Below are 18316 nucleotides of genomic sequence, written 5' to 3' on the forward strand. Positions count from 1 at the left end.
TCCTCTATCTTTGTGTCAACCTTAACTCAGCCCAGCTTTGTTACTAAAAATTAGTTTTTTTCCTATGGATTTTTTAAATTTAAATGTTTTTTTTATCCATACCCAAAGATTTGTTCAATTTTAAATAAAATTGTTACAGAAAATTAAGATGTTGCTGAGGATTTTCCCAAATGTTGGTTTATATATATCCAGCAGAGGCTCGAAGCTTTCAGATAGGGTTTAAAAATTGTCTAATTGTATTGTCCATCACGTATATTTATGTACATTTATTATACTTATTATATAAAATTTATTATAATTGTGTTTCAAATCTTCCAATTAAATTGTTTTATTTACCAAACATCGTAGTTAAATCTATGCTACTCTGAAAAGCCCCTCAAGACTGCCCTAACAAGCATCATTAACCACATTCTTATATCTTTTTGGTTGTATTTTCCTTTTTTTTATTCCTTCCAACGGTTCTTAATTTGTTTAAAGGTTGCACGCATCTCCTACAACAAAGTCTAACCATATTTCGTTAAGGTGCATGGTACAAAAAAAAACCTAGTTCCACGAGAGAGCTAACGACGGTGACGCTCGGTAAGACGCTCGCTCAAAGCATCAGTAGAAGGGATCGAAACAGCCCGTATTAACTATGCGTAGCGCGTGGAAGGGGCAAACTCGGTGGACCTGACTTAGTCGGGCTTGAGTAGGTAGGATCGTGAACGATCGTTGATTTTAATTCGAGCTTTGGTGCCGTGCGGACATGGGTCGGTATATTTGGGGTGTTCCAGCTTTTGCAGGCAGCAAGTGCAATACGGCTTAAAAACTGTGCAACTTAGTTGTGGCAGTAGTAGTGTCGTGAAATGTTGTCGGAAAATTGAAGAAAAATTCAAAAGTTGTGTGTGCAAACGTATGAGCTGGTGGTGATCGTAGTAGCCTTTTTTTGCAGTGATTTTTAACCTGACGAAGAGTACGATGCAACGTGAAACTGCGTGAAGAAGCAACGCGTGGTGCAGGTGCAACGGATCTGTGCAGTGTTTTGTTAGCAATCGTTATTATTGATCTGCGATTTGTGTTAACTTACATTTGCGGGAAAAGCTTCGGTGATCGAGTGTTTATGAGCTTTTTTTTTTAGGATAGTGAATATTTCTCTACCAAAGTTGTTGTTTCATTTGTTTTATTCGGTGACCTAGTATTTGTATCCGGTGAAAGGATCGGTTGGTTGGTTGATCGGTAGTGCATAAGAAGCGTGAGGGTGAAAGAAACCCAAAAAAAGCCAGCAAAAATAAATTGATCGAACATCGAGCGTGCGAAGAGAGGAGGTGTTCAAGGATTTCGAGCTTAGAGCTTTCGGACGGGACCGTGTTTTTTCTCCCTTCTTTCCGGAGGTAAGCATATTCCTTTTTTAATTCCCTAATAGCTTGCGACTTGCATAATTCGCTCAGTAAAACTCAGTAACTACATTACGCAAAGCAAGTGTAATGAGTCGGGAAAGGACGACGTAAAGTGCTTGCCAGCGAAAACAAAAACATTTTAACGATCAACTGCACCTGTTTCCCCACGCTCCCTGTCTATTCCTTTGATCGAAAGTAAAGCAAACAGTATGCAAGCATGATATTGGAAGCATCGCGATCGCGATCACTCCACGAGTCGCCGCCACGCACGAGTCTATAATTTCGAACCAATCATGCGTCATGAAGCACGGGTTGCTGCACTCTTGGTTCGTGTTGGACAAAATATTTTATTTTGTAAAAAAATCAGGCCAATTCACTCAAACTGCGCAAAGGTTACAATAATCACGTCCCGAGTGCAGCGCGCTGGTGACCATTCACTTTCAGTGCTGCCCCCCAAAAACTGGACCCGTTTTTGTGTGAATGTGTGTGTTTGTGTCTGTGTGCGCCAGTGGGGACCCTTTTTAGTTCATTTCGTTTAACAAGCTTATTAATGCTCCTTAAATACGTGCTCTACAGTCGGCTGGACTGTAGTCCAATCCTGTCTTTGCATGTTCCTGGCGTTTTGCTTTTTGATTTAGTTTTGCCAGCGAATGACGGCGGCTTATAATTGTAACGGTGGCATTGCATAAAAACGGCCATTATGCATCGGGCGGCACATATGTATGTGCGTGATTCGTACGGGGTGGGGTTTTCGGTTACCCAGCTCAAAGATCATTAGGTGACAGATTTCGGCCATTGTTTGGTTAGCGTAACCTCATTCGGCTTTCTACAGTGGTGGTTTGCTTTTTTTTGCTGTACCCAGCGATAGTGGAAAACATTGCGAAGCTAACAAGATGTTTGTTAGTGTGTAAAATAGAGCAAAAGTAATTACTTTGAAAAGAACTGCTGATCAGTTGATGATTAGCGTGCCGAAATTTACCAATCCGATTTCGTGCCTTTAACGACTGATCAAATCTTTCGATTTTTGTTGATGAACAAGCTTTAAATCAAATAATACTATGATCTTTTCCCATGTCAATTTATTAACATATTTTTCGAAAAACAAATGCATACTTTCCAAATTTCCTTGCTGCAGCTGCTGCAAGGCTGCGAATGTCATTTCTTATCCCCCTGATGCAACACGATCTTGCTATTAGCTAAACAAAAGTGAACGCCGGTAGTGATGGGAGAAAACGCACACGCAAAAGGTTATATTGGCTAAAAACATCTTCTTGGCCGGACGGGGACGGTTCCAATATCGACGATATCACGGTGAAAGCTCCCTAGCCGAAATTTGAATATGCGGATTTGGTTGTTGCATCGGGTGTTGTTGCCGTTTGTTGAGGCGGATAATAGCGCGCGACTTGTCTACGATCAAACGAATGATCAAATAGGCGAATCGGAGACAAAAAAAAGCAGTGCAAAACCGGAGGCGTATGCAAATAACGTGTTGGCGCAAATGTTACGAAATGTTTTGGGCGAATCGAGCTCCAGCTCGTATTACCGGGCAGAATTTGTTTCGAGTAAAAGTGTTCACGTGCTTATTTATGGGGTTGAAACAATGTTAGGCAGATAGGAAGATAATAGTTGCTCTGTTTTATGCAATCTAGGAAATTCCCGTACGTAAGACAAACGTTTTTTCATGGAAAACTTATGGGGTTTCGATCCATATAATACTTTTCGGTTCTTCTTTTTCTTTTGCACTTCAAACCCCGAAACGTTTTCTGCGTACGAGGAGGCGGTCTGGATGGGATTTGAACCCTCGTCCTGCCATGTGAAGACCGGCACCGTTATCGCCTCGACCACCAAACCGCACTATTCTAATTACTACTTCCTTAATTCACAGCAGCAATATTCAACTAGCAGTCTGCAAAGTTGGGCGGTCCGGTGGTCGAGGCGACAGCGGCGCCGGTCTTCACACGGCAGGGCCGGGATTCAAATCCCATCCAGAGACCGCCTCCCCGTACTTAATTAAGGCTGACTACGTTTTTACGGGTAAAATTAAGTCACAGATAGTCAGAAATTGGCAGGCCGAGACCTTTCGAGGTTGTAGTGCCAAAGAAGAAGAAGAAGAATAAGTCTGCAAAGTTTGACAACAGATTGGCAAATGTGATAGTGGAAATATTAAACATTGTTGTATGCCTTATGATAATCCGTCTTACTCACGTCCGGCGTGCCGTCTTTCTTAAAAATTAAAAAAAAAAATTTATGATTTGGAACGATTCCGCTTGATTTGACTCAAGTAAGGGAACGCTGGAATCACTTGGTGTAATGTTTCAACTGGATAGTGGAATATCGCAATTCCCTTGTAGAAAGTTGCGTTCAGATAAGGCAAATTTGTAACTAAGCTGTGAAACTTTGTCACCTCACTTACTTACGTATATGGCGCTAGAACCGCTTCGCGGTCTTGGTCTGCTGCAACAATCCTCGACGCCGCTCACTGACTGGGACGTTCGGTGTCATTCTCATGACATACATGATCAGCCCACCGGAGCCTGGCGAGTCTCACTCGCTGCACAATGGTGAGATCCCCGTACAGCTCGTAGAGCTCGTCGTTGTAGCGGCTCCTCCATTGTCCTTCCACACATACGGGGCCAAAAATCCTTCTGAGCATCTTCCTCTCTCAAACCCGGCAAGAGGGCTTCGTCAGCTTTGGACAGAGTCCATGTCTCATAGGCGTTTGTGGGTACTGGGACTATAAAAGTTCTGTACAGTCCCAGCTTCGTCCGTCGCAACAGGTATTTAGAGTGGAGAAGTTTCCTCTGGCTGTAATATGACTGCTTGGCAGCCGCCAGCACCCTTGCGCGTAACTCAATATCAATGTTGTCGAACTTTGCCACCAGCTGTAGATTTGCTGCAGTGTCTTTGGTCCAACCATGATTCCCACAGGACGTCAAGGTGTGTCATTTCCCAAAAAACTCATTTGATGGCAAAATTCTGTAGTCGCGTTGTACAAAACTAAATACACAGAAAAGAGGTGATACATTTAAAAGGAAAATTAAATTCCAAACTAAAGTGAGAAATTGTATACACAACGTGCCCCCTAGACCTCAGCTTCTGATGAATCGTAACTTTTAAAACATCCCCGCACGTTTCTCGGGATTACACAAAATGGAATAGATGGGATACGAAAAATCATATGGGCTTTTTTGTGGTTTTCTGTTTGGCACGATGTGTTACAAAATCACCACCACCACCAGCTCTCGGTGTTGAAGTTATCTACGAATTATAATTATAGAAAGCGTTATGATGTCAGTGGGGAGTAACAACGCAAAGCTCTCGCAAGAAAATAAGAAAATATCACGAAAGAAATTAGTTTGTTGCCAAATGAACCGTTTCTTCGGGACAATGCTTAATCTCTGCTTTGTTTTACCTTATATTGAGTTTGAGCTAGTATAACCTGTTAGCTTAAAAATATGGATCAATTGTGTGGTAATTACGAGTGCGTGTGTCTAATTAAGTGGCCTCATTTGCATTGAATATTATCCGAATGCTCAGAGTTCAATAGTTAGTGTCGAAATAAAGCTGTGTCGGTTGCCAGCATCAGTTTTAAACCGTTCGTTCTACAAAGCTAACGAAAGCTAAGGGCCATTTAAATCGAACCATGACCAATTGCAAATTGCGCGGCCTCTTCATACACGTAGCGTAGCTTTCTACCCCCGGAGGAGGTAGGATTTTTTGTTGCTGTTGTGAATCCTCCTTAGGTGGTGTTATGATTTTGTCAAAGGGCAGTAATCGATTCTGGCAAAAGGTTAATGCCGGCACCGTTCAAGGTCGAACGGTTAATGAGTGAGCCGTGTACCACTCGATTTGTGTAAAATATGTTAAAACATAACCGCTATTAGGAGCAGTGTTTTGGCGTAGCATGTGCAAGCAGCTATACCCTGTTGTGGAGGAAAATTAATAAAAAAAAAAAATTTTTTCATTTATTTGCAGGTTGCTTACAGTGTGCGCCAGTGTCCAGAAAATAGATGAACGGCCATTAAAGGGGCTGCGTTCGGATATATAGATGCGAGATGAAGTGGAACGACCGTAAAATAACGACCTTGCTGTCGTTATTTATCATCACTAGCTTATGGACGCTCAGCGAGGTAAGATAGCTCCATAAAGCAATTTTCTAACGGTTAGTTTTAACGGGTTGCACGTCGTTGTGAGTAGTTTTTAGTACCGATTTTTGAGGAGAAATTAATTGACGCCAATGTGTGGTTGGCGTTACTTATTTCTGTACTGTAATAATTACTTATTTTCCCAAAACATAGTAATATTGGTAATATAGCGCTATCGTTAGATTCAATTAAAATCTTGATATTGTAAACGCATCATATTTAGGCACTTTCCCGGGATAAGGTGCCCTTTCACAGTTTGGAGAAGGAAATGTCTCCAAACCATCGTGAATTGTACCAATATTTGTAATTTAGCTTTAAGCAATACGGCCAGGCCGTTCTTTATGAATAAAAAAAAAATATTTAGGCACCTTGGTTAGCTTCGTCACCTCAACTCTATGAACCTGGCAACCGGCTGTCAGGTCATATATCATAGTAACCTCTAAAATGTAATGTAACAAAGATAGTGAAGAGAGAAAGACGGAAAAACCTTGGCTCCGTTCATTCTGACTAATTAAAGTAAAATATCACTGTTTACAACATATACATTAATTAAGTTACAATCTACTTCGATAGGTTTCTTTACTAGAATCCTTAGTAGATCTTTCTTAAATATTATTATCCTCATTCCGCGGTTCGCTGAAGGTTCTCCAAAATAGTTTTGGGTTCGTCGAAGGATGTTTGACTGCAACAAATTTTCATAAGTGGGATAAAAATAACAGATCTGGGACAAAAAATCGTGTGAAGCTAGTGTAAAAATACACGGCAAACCGTACATTTTTTGTATTTTATTTATTTATTAATTATGACGGACCGATGCCGTACTTTCACCACCGCATGTGCTACTATACCTTACCGCATTCCTGGCGCTGTGATTAAGAATTGTTGAGAAGCTCTGACCCCTGTATAGACCTCTGAGGGTTAAAAAAATTTCCAACTCAAAGATAGTTGTCCTGAATTGTAGTTCCCTTTTAGTGAGGTCTGTAGGAGTACTGCCAAGTCCTATCACCTGATCAGCATGGTTTCATACCAAACTGTTCCATAGCGTTCCATCTTGGTTCGATTTCTTGATAATTGTAACACAAATCTTACTCACTTACTTAATTATACGATGCTACAACCTCTTTGTCGGTGTGGTGCAACAATCGACGATGCCACTCACAGTTTAGCGCCGTTGTCTGCAAATCCATTCACGCTATCACTCCTTCTCAATTTGGGCCTACCACGCCTCTTCTGTCCATGTAGACGATCTAAAAGGACGTTTACGGTCTGAGTCGTCCGGCGTCATTCTCATGGTGTGTTCAGCCCACCGTACAGTAGAGTATGACACGAGAGCTCGTCATTGGAACGACTCCTCCATTGTCCTTCCACACATAAACATCCTTCTGGGCATTTTCTTCTCGAACGATTCTTTGGACAGGATGCATATCACTGAGGTGTATGTGAGTACTGGAATCAAAATTTCGAGCAGAGATTTTTTTTCAGGCTCTAGTAGGGCCAGTTTTTATGTAGTTTTCGGTGCTGATTTTTGATACCAGGTAGGAGAAGATTTGGATCACTTCATAGATGCAGTCACCTATCTGTACATCACTCTTGAGTACACCGGTGTTTGTTACACAAAACTAGACAAGAGTATGCAAGTAGAGTAATAGAGCGAGGGAGAATAGAGCGTTTATAGGGATTTCCACGCAGCTTTTGATACTGTCAACCATTCCGTATGTCTGGCTATTTTAATTAAATAAAGAGTTAGCAGAGGCCTGGTAGAACTGATGTTACAGTTTTTTTAATAGATCCGCACGCTAGAACCGGGGTTGAAATCCCATCCAGACCCGTACGCAGGGCTGTTTATTAAGACAGACGACACCTCTCGATGGTGTAGTGCCAAGAAAGAAGGAGAAGTAAGGTAGTCAGCCCTCGTGTAGGCGGTCTGGATAAGATATGAACCCCGGTCCTGGCGTGTTGGAATTTAGTCGTTGGTGTGATGGAAATTTTATACAAGTTAACGTAAACAAGTGTCCCAAAATTAATAATGTAATCAGATACATCAGATACAGATACAAGTGTTCTCCATTTTTTTGCATTATTATTTTAGATATTTTGAAGCAAAAACATGTACTGTCAACGAGCATATTGAATGTCTTGTTGCGGTTTTGTAGAAGTATTTTTCATATTTCATTTAGAAGTTTGAATAAATTCTATTAGGCATTTGTTTTTGAAGTCATTCAATATGCAATTGTTCTAATAACTCTTAAATTATAAATATTGTTACGATCCAAACGTTGATGAAAGCTCCTTAGCTATTGATAGTGTGCTCTAATTATGCACAAAGAAAAATGAAGTTAGCTTGGTCCAGAGGTGAGCCAATCTCTTCAATCAGCTGATCGGTCACCGTATTGCTGAAAGCGTTGTTGTTAAGGTCGGTCGTACAATCTGTTTGTCCGTTTTTTGTTTGTAAAAGAAAACGACAAGTATTCAAGGTGAGAGCTGGTGCGAGAGAGAAAATAAAGGAGAGCAAAAACCACCCCGCCAAATTTCACAGCGTTCGTGAAACAAAATCAGTCACTCCAAAATAACTGAGTTATATAAATTACATCAAAACCGTAGACCACCTGTAAATCCGTCTGCAGTCGCTGTGCGGCGCACCATTCATGCGGAAAAATCGCCGAAAAATGGTCACCGTGTAATGGAATGACTTTCTCGCCGAAGTTTCTGTTCCAAATCATATAATGATATAAGCGTGGTGTCGGAATTAAGCTTTCCTAATGCGACGTTTTTACGGAACAAGTAGTACTAAACTTTGTTCGCGACTTTGTGGCTCCTACGGCGAGAGAGGGGGAAATGGCCAACGGGAGCCCCGCATTTATGTTCCATTGTTGTTTTCCGCCTCATTCAAATCTGCTAACCATTAAGATCGGGCTGGCTGGTGTCGCATGAGCAAAGTTTTACAAAGTGGCAACTTGGTAAGATTGGATTATCCCTCTCTGGCCGGGGGGCAAACTTCGTATAATTTACTCCATCAATAAGAATGCGTTTTTGCCGCCCTAACTCATGGATGTACGCAGGGCAGGGATGTACTGCTCGGCTCTATTTGCACCATGGCAATCGATAATGAAATTGCTACACTTTCGCCTAAAGAGGGATTGTTTGAAAAGAAAGGGCATGTGAACGGACCACCAAGTTCAATGTGCGGAAAGTAAGTTAGCGCCATCCGAGTGAATTAAGTATCGCCTTATATTTCATCTCAAAATCGATGGCTTGAATTCTCGATAATGGGACTCAAGTTATTCATTAGACACAGATTGTTTGAAGAAAAAACCACAGAGAAACAAAAAATCATGTTATACGGCCTGGCCGTTTCTTTGAAAATTAAAAAAAAAAAAAAAATAGAATAGCTTGGTGGCCGTGTTTGGTTGTAGTATGAATTCAAATTCATACTTCAAATTCAAACAAAGAGCAGCTTAATATTAACAACTGGTAATTGACAGACATACAGTGACACATTTAAACAAGCAACATTATAAACCGCTCAATTTAATAAGAAACTCTTGAAAGGTCTTACCTTGTGGTTCTGTCTTTCTAGGCTGAATGAGAGGCCGTTACCCCTAACCCCGTCCAACGACCCAATCGCGCAAGGCGTTTTGCCATATCAAAAGACTTCGTTATCCAAGAGGCCTTATCTGCTAGGCTACTTAGTTTTCCAAAGCTCATCATTATCAACCATGGCATCTTGGATAGGGTATAGTATGTAAACACCCCAACCAACGAACCTCACCAACAATGGACGCTTAGTATACTAAGAGCTCTCGTCGGCTCATCAAAAGATCCAATCGATTCTGAGAATTCCGTCGTCCACAAAGCCTCGTTTATCAATAGAATTAGTCTTCCAAAGGCCTAGTCACCGTCCATGAAGGCTAGTCTAGACTTAGAGACTTCTTCTTCCAAAGCTCTCACCGACCTTGGGGTCTCGTATGCGACGGAACTTTTCGTGCAAGAATGCTAATCATCAAAACAATGTCGTCTTCCAAGAAATCTTATCGACCAAAGGGCCTCACAGTCCCGACGGACTTTGAAGTTTAATGTCTTGTTGTTTAAATCCTGATCGACAGTCTAAGGTTGTATACAGCTTCGTCTATACAGCTTCGTGTACCAAAAACATCGTTGTCCAAGAAGCATCCATGTCCTTGTGGTCTAGTCTACTTATAGAACTCATCTTCCATAACATGGGAACCTAGTCTGTGACCTAGTGAACTCTGTGTTCAAAAGACCTCTTCCAAAAAAGCTTAGCTTCCAAAGAGCCTCAGAGTCACAGGGACGTCATCGTCTAATAATAATTCAAAAGACTTCGCCGTCAAAAGGGCCTCGTCTTCCAAAAACATTATTCGACGAAGGGATTTCTTCATCAGGGGGGCTTTCTCTACCAAGAAAGCTTGTCGTCCATAAGTTAAAGGAAATTTGTCACCTTAGGGATCTTGTGATCTAAAATCAGGTAAGCGGATTAAGCTGTTTCGCCATCCATACTCGATTTACTAAGAGGCTTCGTCATTCAGAGCCTCACCGACCATGCCTCACGCCCAGTCTACTTTTAAACCTCGCCTATTAAGAGAACTCTGCCATGGAACTTCTATTATGGAAACTCTTCGTCGAAGTGACGTTGTCTCTCAAGAAAGTTTATTGTCCGAAGGGTTTCGTGGTCCAATGGACTTAATCATACACACTCTAAGGTGTTTTGCAGTTCATGAGGTGTATTATATATTTAAAAAAACTTCGTCGATGAAAGGACCTCATCGATCGTGAGGCCTTATATACCCAGAGATCTCTTTTTCTTTCCCAGAAGAGAAAGGACTTCGTTGTGTAAGAGTTTTTGTTTGACCAAAACAAAGTGGACAGTCCAATGTGTTGCATTCATAGCGCTTCGTCTACCTGTCCTAATCTGCTTAAAGAGCTTGACTTCTAAGAGACCCCTTCTTAGGAACGTCAATTAGGGAAACAGCCCTCCTCTTCCAAACTTCGTCTACAACGAAAGCTTATCATCTAAAAATATTTTTTCCTCTAAAAGGAGGTTTCCTCCTTACAAAAAGCCTCGTCTACTAAAAGACTCTACCAATGGTCCAACGGATACTTGGAGAATTCGCTTGCCGAAAAAGCTTCCAAGGTGTGTTCATCGAAGAAATGCTTCTTGCAAGAGACCTCTTCGTCGAAGGAACGTTTTCTTCGGGATCAAGAAAGCTTTTCGTCCAAAGGGTGTCAAGGTCCAAGGGATTTACTCGTCTATCCGAAACCTGCGAAGCCTCTGCCTACGTGTATGGAGAATCTAGTCTTGGGCTTTGACACCAGGTCCTAACATTGATACCACTGTGTACCATCTGGCCACCGCCTAGCCTACCTACGATGCATCAAATAAAAATGCACAATACTATACTTTGTATACACTGCAGTGAAAATGGTATGAAAAGATAAATGATTACGGATGCGGTCGACGAAACCGCAAGCCACCGATTAAAAGCTCCTACCACCGCTTTGATCGTACATCCCCCATTCTTACACCGTCATTGAGCAATCGAGTGTTTTGTTCCAGTTACCAGCTATGGCTAAGACATTGTTACCCTTCGCAGCTGCACCGTATGGAAGAAATCAATTTGACTGCATTGACAGTTTACATAAGCTAACATCGCTGGTAACGTGCCGTAGTTGAATGATGTGGCGAAGAAGAAAACTGGCCAAGATAAGGGTGCTGTTTCGTAAGTATCAATGTGTGATTGTCGTGTTTGAACGGATGCAAGCTCACGGACATCCTTCAGGAAGCTGGAACGTAATGAAACGAAACGGGAAGTATTTTTGCCACCGCCAGTTTGCTGGCATGCATAAGCCCGGCTGCCAAGGAAAATGGATACGGCCATCTACGCGCGAGGGAAAGTAAAAGTATGTGTGTGCAAAAGAAAAAAGGGAAAAGTGTTATGAAAAGGGAAGGAAAGTGGCCCGTAGTACAACGAACGCGGCACGGCGCTGTTGTGCAATAATTATTTGGCGTACCAGGCTTTATTGCGTGCGATCCTTAGCGGTGCAATGCATAATTGGTTTAGTAAGTGTCTGGCCAACGGCATAATGGGTGCAAACACTGGTTGGGAGACTGCGAATGAGGAAATATGTAGAACATGAAAATAAAGGGCGATAGGGCAATAAATAGGAGTATAAATCTGTTACAAGCGTTTGATGTAAATGTCAAATCGTGATGGGAAATTTATATTTAAATCAAAATATATAATTCATAGACTTGCTCTTGTTTCAACAAATATTTTTTTAATCTAGACTTAAAAATAGCTTTGATGCTTATCCAACGGTAGCAGAATCATCAATCATCATCAACTCATGGCTTTTTTTACGACGGTCATTGACGCGTAGTTTTTTACACGCCGCTCTTAACGATTGGCGATCGATCATCTTTAACCCGGTGAATGAATAAAACATCGGCTTTACGAACTCAGGTAGCAAAAACCGGGAGGAAAATCGGAAAACTTTAGACACCCTTTCGGCGTTACATGATAATCAGTCATTCCGCAGGCAAAACAGGCCATACATACATAATTGGTACATTTCCTGTCGAGTGTGTGTGTGTGTGTGTGTGTAGGAAAAGGAAAAAAGGCCAACGATGAGGTGTTGGCTTAATTTTAGAAGTCAGGGACGAAGCAATTTGGTTCCGCTAACAATGCCCACCCATCCCTCCAGCGTCTAATTGTTTTTCTTTTGCGCGGATTGCACGGTGTGCATGCGCAGGCCGAATGGTGACGACGATGATGGTGAATTATGCCATTAAACACAAACATCGAAGTCACCAGAGTCACCAGCGGCCCACGAACGGCAAATGATTGAACGAGTTTAAACAATTGAATTAAGGGAGTTGGTTGGTTGGTTGCTTGGTTGGTCTTGTGTCTCGTCTTACTGCACTCTCGGAGCCCGATGCCGGCTGGAACCGCCGTGTAGTGTAGCGTCTTTTGTGCACATGTGTATATTGTCTACCGAAGGGAGTACCAGCATGTCTAGATTTAATTGGAATCGAACGAATAACATTCCTTCAAATCGATCGACTGGAATTTTCTCCCAGATGCAACTCACACGCTTATTTCACCTTTTGTCATTGTTCACTAGTGAGGATCACAATGATCCTAAGTCAGGGTGTTTTCATCCATGTCATCGTTCGTAGGGCGTTTAATCAATGCCTGCAACTCAATGACATACGAACGGGGAACGGGCTGATACCAATTGATTATCTGTGTACGTACTCTCGCTACGCAACAGCCTTGGCTTTTGTGTACCTTTTTCTGTGAGGTGAGCTCTCTGGGTTTAGCAAAGCGCTTGGGTACTTTGTGCCTGGAAATGGGTACATCGGACAATTAGCCGGCTAAGAGATAAATTGTCTGTTCGTTGACAATACGCTGCCGGAGATAGGAAAATGGCGATAGCGAACGCTTTTGTTACGCATGATGAATGTTGGTTTCGGTGGGGTTTTAGATAGCAACATGGGGATGGATAGGTTTGACGCGTACTAACCGAGCTTTCGGTGATTTAACATCACGTCTTGCCTCTTGCCAGCGTATATGGATAATGGTAAACAAATCAAGTGCAGGTCGTTACAGTTTGCTTGACACCGCTGCTCATTCATGATGTAAAGAGACTAATGAGCCACTTCGCCACCAAGATAAAAACATGCTTCAATGTAGCTAAATCTACGTGTAGAATAGCTGCTTAAAGCTGCGTGTATGCAAACCAAAATTTAGCAAAACTTTTCTTCGCCAGCTACGAATTAATAATCGTAGCTATGTTGAAAATTTTCCAACACTGGTGAAAATCAATGTCATGGCAGGTGATAAGCAGTAGCAGAAGCAGGACCAGCAGCAGCACCAGCTATAGAAAACCGGGAGGAAATTAACAATGTTTTGGCCGTAACAGGATGCTCATTAATTTATTCTGACAAATTATAAGAAACGAGCGATAATTGATTGCATCAAAGCAAAGAATGAGTAACGTCTTCCGTGAAATATTTGCTTAGGACTGATAGGACGGCGTAGTAGAAAAAGACCCCGGGAAAAACACTGTGTGGTGCCCTGGATCTGGAAGGGAATACGGGAGGAAATTTGACTAAAGATAATGTAAACGATGTGATACAGTGTTTTGTGGATTTTTATTCGATCGATCGGGCGGCCGCGGATGAATGACTACATAATGGGCATTCTGCGTTTTGGTTTCAGGTTTTTACATAAATCAAACGAATGTCGTTTGAAGCTACTGGGAAGCTGGGATCGTTGCTTTTTGTGCTGGTCTTTAGAAGGAATCCGGATGTCCTTTTCTTTTCCTTGTGTTGGATGCCATTTCGCACTATGTTAAATTCAATTTGATGATTGCTCTAAAATGATCACAATTAATTTTATATATTCTTTCAAATCCACTCATACAATCTTTTCATTGCTTGTGACAATTTTAATTATTTGCTTGATGTATTTACGATTAACTTCTTGGTGCATGTTACTAGTATAGATGATTGTTACGCGGCAGCATCCAGTAGCAAATCCCATCCGAACCTTCCCCAGCAGGGACTCAGGGTAGTGAACTTAGAAGACTCCAAAACTACAACCTAATGAATGGGCTACATGCATTCAAAGTTGAAAAATCGTTCAAAAAGTTAAGATTTGTCCTATTTTTCAAATATGTTCTAATCGATTTATCCTGTTTCTGTTTTGTATTCTGTTACAAGTTGGGTATCGATGCGCTGATCTAAACTTAATGAAAATCATCTAAAAAGATTTTTCCAATTCAACAAAAAAGTTCAACACACTCTGAAACAATTCTTCTGACAAAAATTTATGTTTTCCTACTTTATTAATCGCTAAAAAAATAAAAAAAATGGTCAAAGGAGTGTATCTCAGTGTTTGCACGAAAATGTAGTCAAACATGACTTTGTCTTACTACACTGGTCAGCCAGGTTTAAGCCCAATTTTGTGTTAGAAAGGGTATAAAATTGCATTGCTTGTGAACATTTCCCACACTTCAACATTTTAAAGCTTGAAATTAAGAGCAAAAATGATTTTTCTTAACGATTGGGTATACTACAGATATGAATCTTTGGTATCCTAGGGTTTGTGCTAAGCTGTCCCGCTTTGGGCTGGCCGAGATCGCCTACAGTTCTAAAGAAGAGGAAAAGGCTGAAGTGGCTATTGCTTTGTTGACACGAAAAGATTTAGTCTTTAGAGCTTTCTATACAATATTTAGTTGGAAAAATGAATGAACTTAATATTTTGCGTAAACCTTCGTCCTTAATCAAAGCTTAAAATTCATTTTCTTGTGAATCACTCCAGCAGTAATTGTAGCTAACGATTGCTGCTTCTCCTATGATTCGATGAGGATGCTTGAACATTAAGTGTCATATGTAACATGCACACATAACATAAACGAAGTGCGATTGTAACAACTATGCATACAACCTTCATCCAGAACATCAATCACAACCACCATCCCAGTGCAGGAAGAAGAACAGGATAAGAACCTTCGCCGAGAATATGTAACCTTGCCGGGGGAAAATTAATCACACGAGCATCACTAAACACTGAATTCCTGTAACCCCTTCCCTTAAATCCTATGAAAGCACGAAACCTTAACTAGATACGGAACGGGCAGTGATGAGTGAATACGTTTGCCGCGTTGAAAGTGAAAGGATTGGTTACGCTCTGACCGCTCTTGAACGCTCAAGAGTTGTGTAGCTCCTGACGCCATTCGCCCGGGAGGGAGATCGTTAATCAAGAAGGTATCATGGTGGCCGATCGAAAGTGGCAGCAGCTACTCGAGTTTAAGAAATGTGATCTTATTTCGAACAATCGATTCCGTTGACTGTGTTCCTCTCTGTGTGCGTGTGTGTCGCAGCAGCAGTAGAGACGCATGTTCGGGGCTCGGGGTCTCTCTGCGCTCTTGTACCGAAGTCACCAAAGAGCACTTCTTGACCGAAGTGTCTCTTGTGCTAATATGCACTCCTTTCTGAGCACCCAGCTACCTAATGATGAAGCTCAAATGTGTTCAAGTTGTGCCATCGTGTATCGCACGTGCAGCTTGTGCAAATTGTGCAGCGATGTAGGAACTGACTCAAGTTTGGAACACATAGTATTATGCAAAACTGCTTCCTCCTGCTCCGATTCGATACAAAAAACTGGATTTCCCTCATCTTTACATCCTTGAAATTCTGCACACGTCAAAGATCTAGATCTAGATGATATTTACGTTCTGGTTTTGCTGCACACTTTCATTTATCAGGCAAAACTCGTTTGCCTAGTAGAATGCCAAGGTCATGAGACGATTTCCTTGTTTAATTCAGGCGACGAGCGCGCGGCACTAGCGTTCTAAATAGTCACCGGTGGCCAAGCAAAGATGGACATTTGAAAAGTGCCGGCCGTCTGTATGTTACATAAGCCGGTCCCCAAAAGGGTGGCTGACAAAATTGAGGATTATTTTGAGTCATGGCACGGACGGTATCCTGTTGATATTTACGGGCGAGAATGGTCGACAAAATATCAATCCTGGACTGGTAAACCGGTCTGCACATTGCATTAACCTTAAGCAAAGGTTTATAATGAGTGGCATTTACAAGCAATTTATTAAAAAAATCGTAAAATAAAATGTATTACGGCATTTACGGGGCAGCAACTCGGCTAATGATCGCTTGCTTTTAGAGTTAGACGATCATGTGATATAGTGCAACAAGTGGGCTTTAGTTATTTGCTTTATCTATTTTTTTCATTCTTTACGAGGACCTGTCAAAATGACGAGAATATGTATTTAGCAAAAGCAGGGGCTGGTGTGCCATTTAGAAAATTTTCTGTAAAAACTTAATTTGGTCACACATTGAGTTCACATAATCGTTCGTAGCTAAATGTACTATACCGAATTTATGATGCATAACATTACTTTATAAACTTTACAGTTTAATTAATTTAAACCAATTTTATACATTCTTCTTCTTCTTCTTCCTTGGCACTACAAAACTTCGAGAGGTCTCGGCCTGCCATTTCTGGCTTAATTTTACCCGTGGAAAAGTAGTCAGCCTTACGTACGGGGAGGCGGTCTGGATGGGATTTGAACCCCGGCCCTGTCGTGTGAAGACCGGCGCCGCAGACGCCTCGGCCACCGGCCCGCCCGAATTTTATACATACTTTCGTCAATTCACATGAGCAACAAATAAGGACCTTCTTTTTACACTGAATGTTGAGTATTGCATTTAAAATATTATACAATTTGATACTAACCGTTACCACGTCTTTACACAGGAATGAATAAAAATGACGAAACTGTTGGCGCAGCCATTTTTCACGCGAAAGTGGATAATTTCAAATGTTTCATTGCTTGAAAGCTTAGCCGTCCACCGCACCATCCGTTCCTGAGCTGGGCTGGCATTGGCCTGGTTGCTTGCAATGAGGATTTATTTGTTAATTTATAATATGGGATAATCCGCTTTTCGACGCAGTCCTAATTGTGCCGGGCGATCAGCAAACACAGCCACCCCGGCAGAACACGGAGGAACGCAGACACGGGCCGCGTAACATTTACTCTCGATTGCGCTTTGTATTAGCAGCAGGGAGGCGAACGTGTTTTTTGCTTCTACCCCGGGTCACTGTTTTTTGATTTTTCACTTGCTTTCATTTATTCTATTCCAACACCAATTAAGACCAATGGCCAATGGAAGCAAAAAAAAAAATAAGGAAAAAAACGAATATTATTTTATACATAACAAAACATCACCATTGCCCGCCAGTTTTAGTACATCAAGATGTGGGCCACATTTCGTTTCGTTATCACTGCTTGCTTACAGCGTTAAAGCGAACAGCAACGGCACAGAAACGACGCTTGCGAACGTGGCGTACCAGGGTGTACTGGTCGCGGCCGTTCGACAGGAAAAAAGTGCGAAAATTAATGGACGGAAATAAAACTAAATAAAAGTGGACCATGATGGACCTACCGCGCCCCCTGCACGAGGAGCCACTCGTCTTGTCCGGCTGGTTCTCGTGCAACTTTAGAAGGAAGCACATCCCATACATATACCAGCTAGCCTGCCAGCGAGCCAGTCTTGCCCTCAATTAATGCAGCTCGGTTGGTCAATACGGTGGGGCCGTGGACCCATTCGGATACTGGTACGACTTTTCCGACGCGAGCGCGTTTTTTTCCTTCCTTTTCTCTTGTTGTTGGTTCCTTTCTTCGTCCTTCTGCTGCGTCGCTTAAGCCTGGTTTTACCGCAGTGCTTGAGCTTATGTAACAGAGTTGAACTGATAAACTGGTTTATGTTGGATGGAATACCGCTAAATGGTCGTACATCAACGTCGGTACTAGAGGGTGGTGGTGGGTCACATTGGCGGTCGTACGGGTGTGGATGTGTTTGTGTGTGTGAATGTATAAAAAATCATGCTGGGCCTCGGTGCACAAGAAAAACGGTCGGGTCAACAAACGAACTGAAACCAGAGCACAAACACTGTCGTCGGCCGTCCGGATGCTGTGGGGAAGGTCTGCGAAACGTCCTTCGAACTTCAGCACCAGCAGCAGCAGTCGTAGCCGGCCGACCGGGCCCAAAAGGAAAGGCAGCAACAAAAAGGTTTCCCAGAAACTTGGATTACACATATTGGAAAGTGCAAACAGCAGTTGCACCAGAGTAAAGCCTCGTGGACAAAAGTAGAGCCGCCGTTGTTTTACGTGTTTTAAAAATAACTGCTCCTGAAGCTCTTGCGAGCTTTCAGGTTACGCAGCATTCATTCAAAGTTGGATAGGAAATGT

At 42.0% G+C, this 18316-nt stretch overlaps 1 protein-coding gene across 3 annotated transcripts in view; it reads left to right on the forward strand.

Annotated features, from left to right (window-relative positions):
* The first annotated feature begins 727 nt into the window (after window positions 1-727).
* Window positions 728-18316, forward strand: part of LOC118517671 (mucin-22-like) — a 40115-nt gene continuing 22526 nt past the window's right edge. Inside the window, exons 1-3 of one of the 3 annotated variants that reach the window (XM_036064054.1) lie at window positions 728-749; window positions 1176-1370; window positions 5352-5506. In XM_036064054.1, coding sequence (XP_035919947.1) covers window positions 5432-5506 — 75 coding nt within the window. In that variant the 5' untranslated portion in view covers window positions 728-749; window positions 1176-1370; window positions 5352-5431. Of the gene's footprint in view, window positions 750-931; window positions 1371-5351; window positions 5507-18006; window positions 18138-18316 lie in introns of those variants that run through there. The other 2 variants (XM_036064053.1, XM_036064052.1) reach the window with 2 other exon arrangements.

The sequence above is a fragment of the Anopheles stephensi genome, chromosome 2 (genome assembly GCF_013141755.1).
Source record: "Anopheles stephensi strain Indian chromosome 2, UCI_ANSTEP_V1.0, whole genome shotgun sequence".
NCBI lineage: Eukaryota > Metazoa > Arthropoda > Insecta > Diptera > Culicidae > Anopheles > Anopheles stephensi.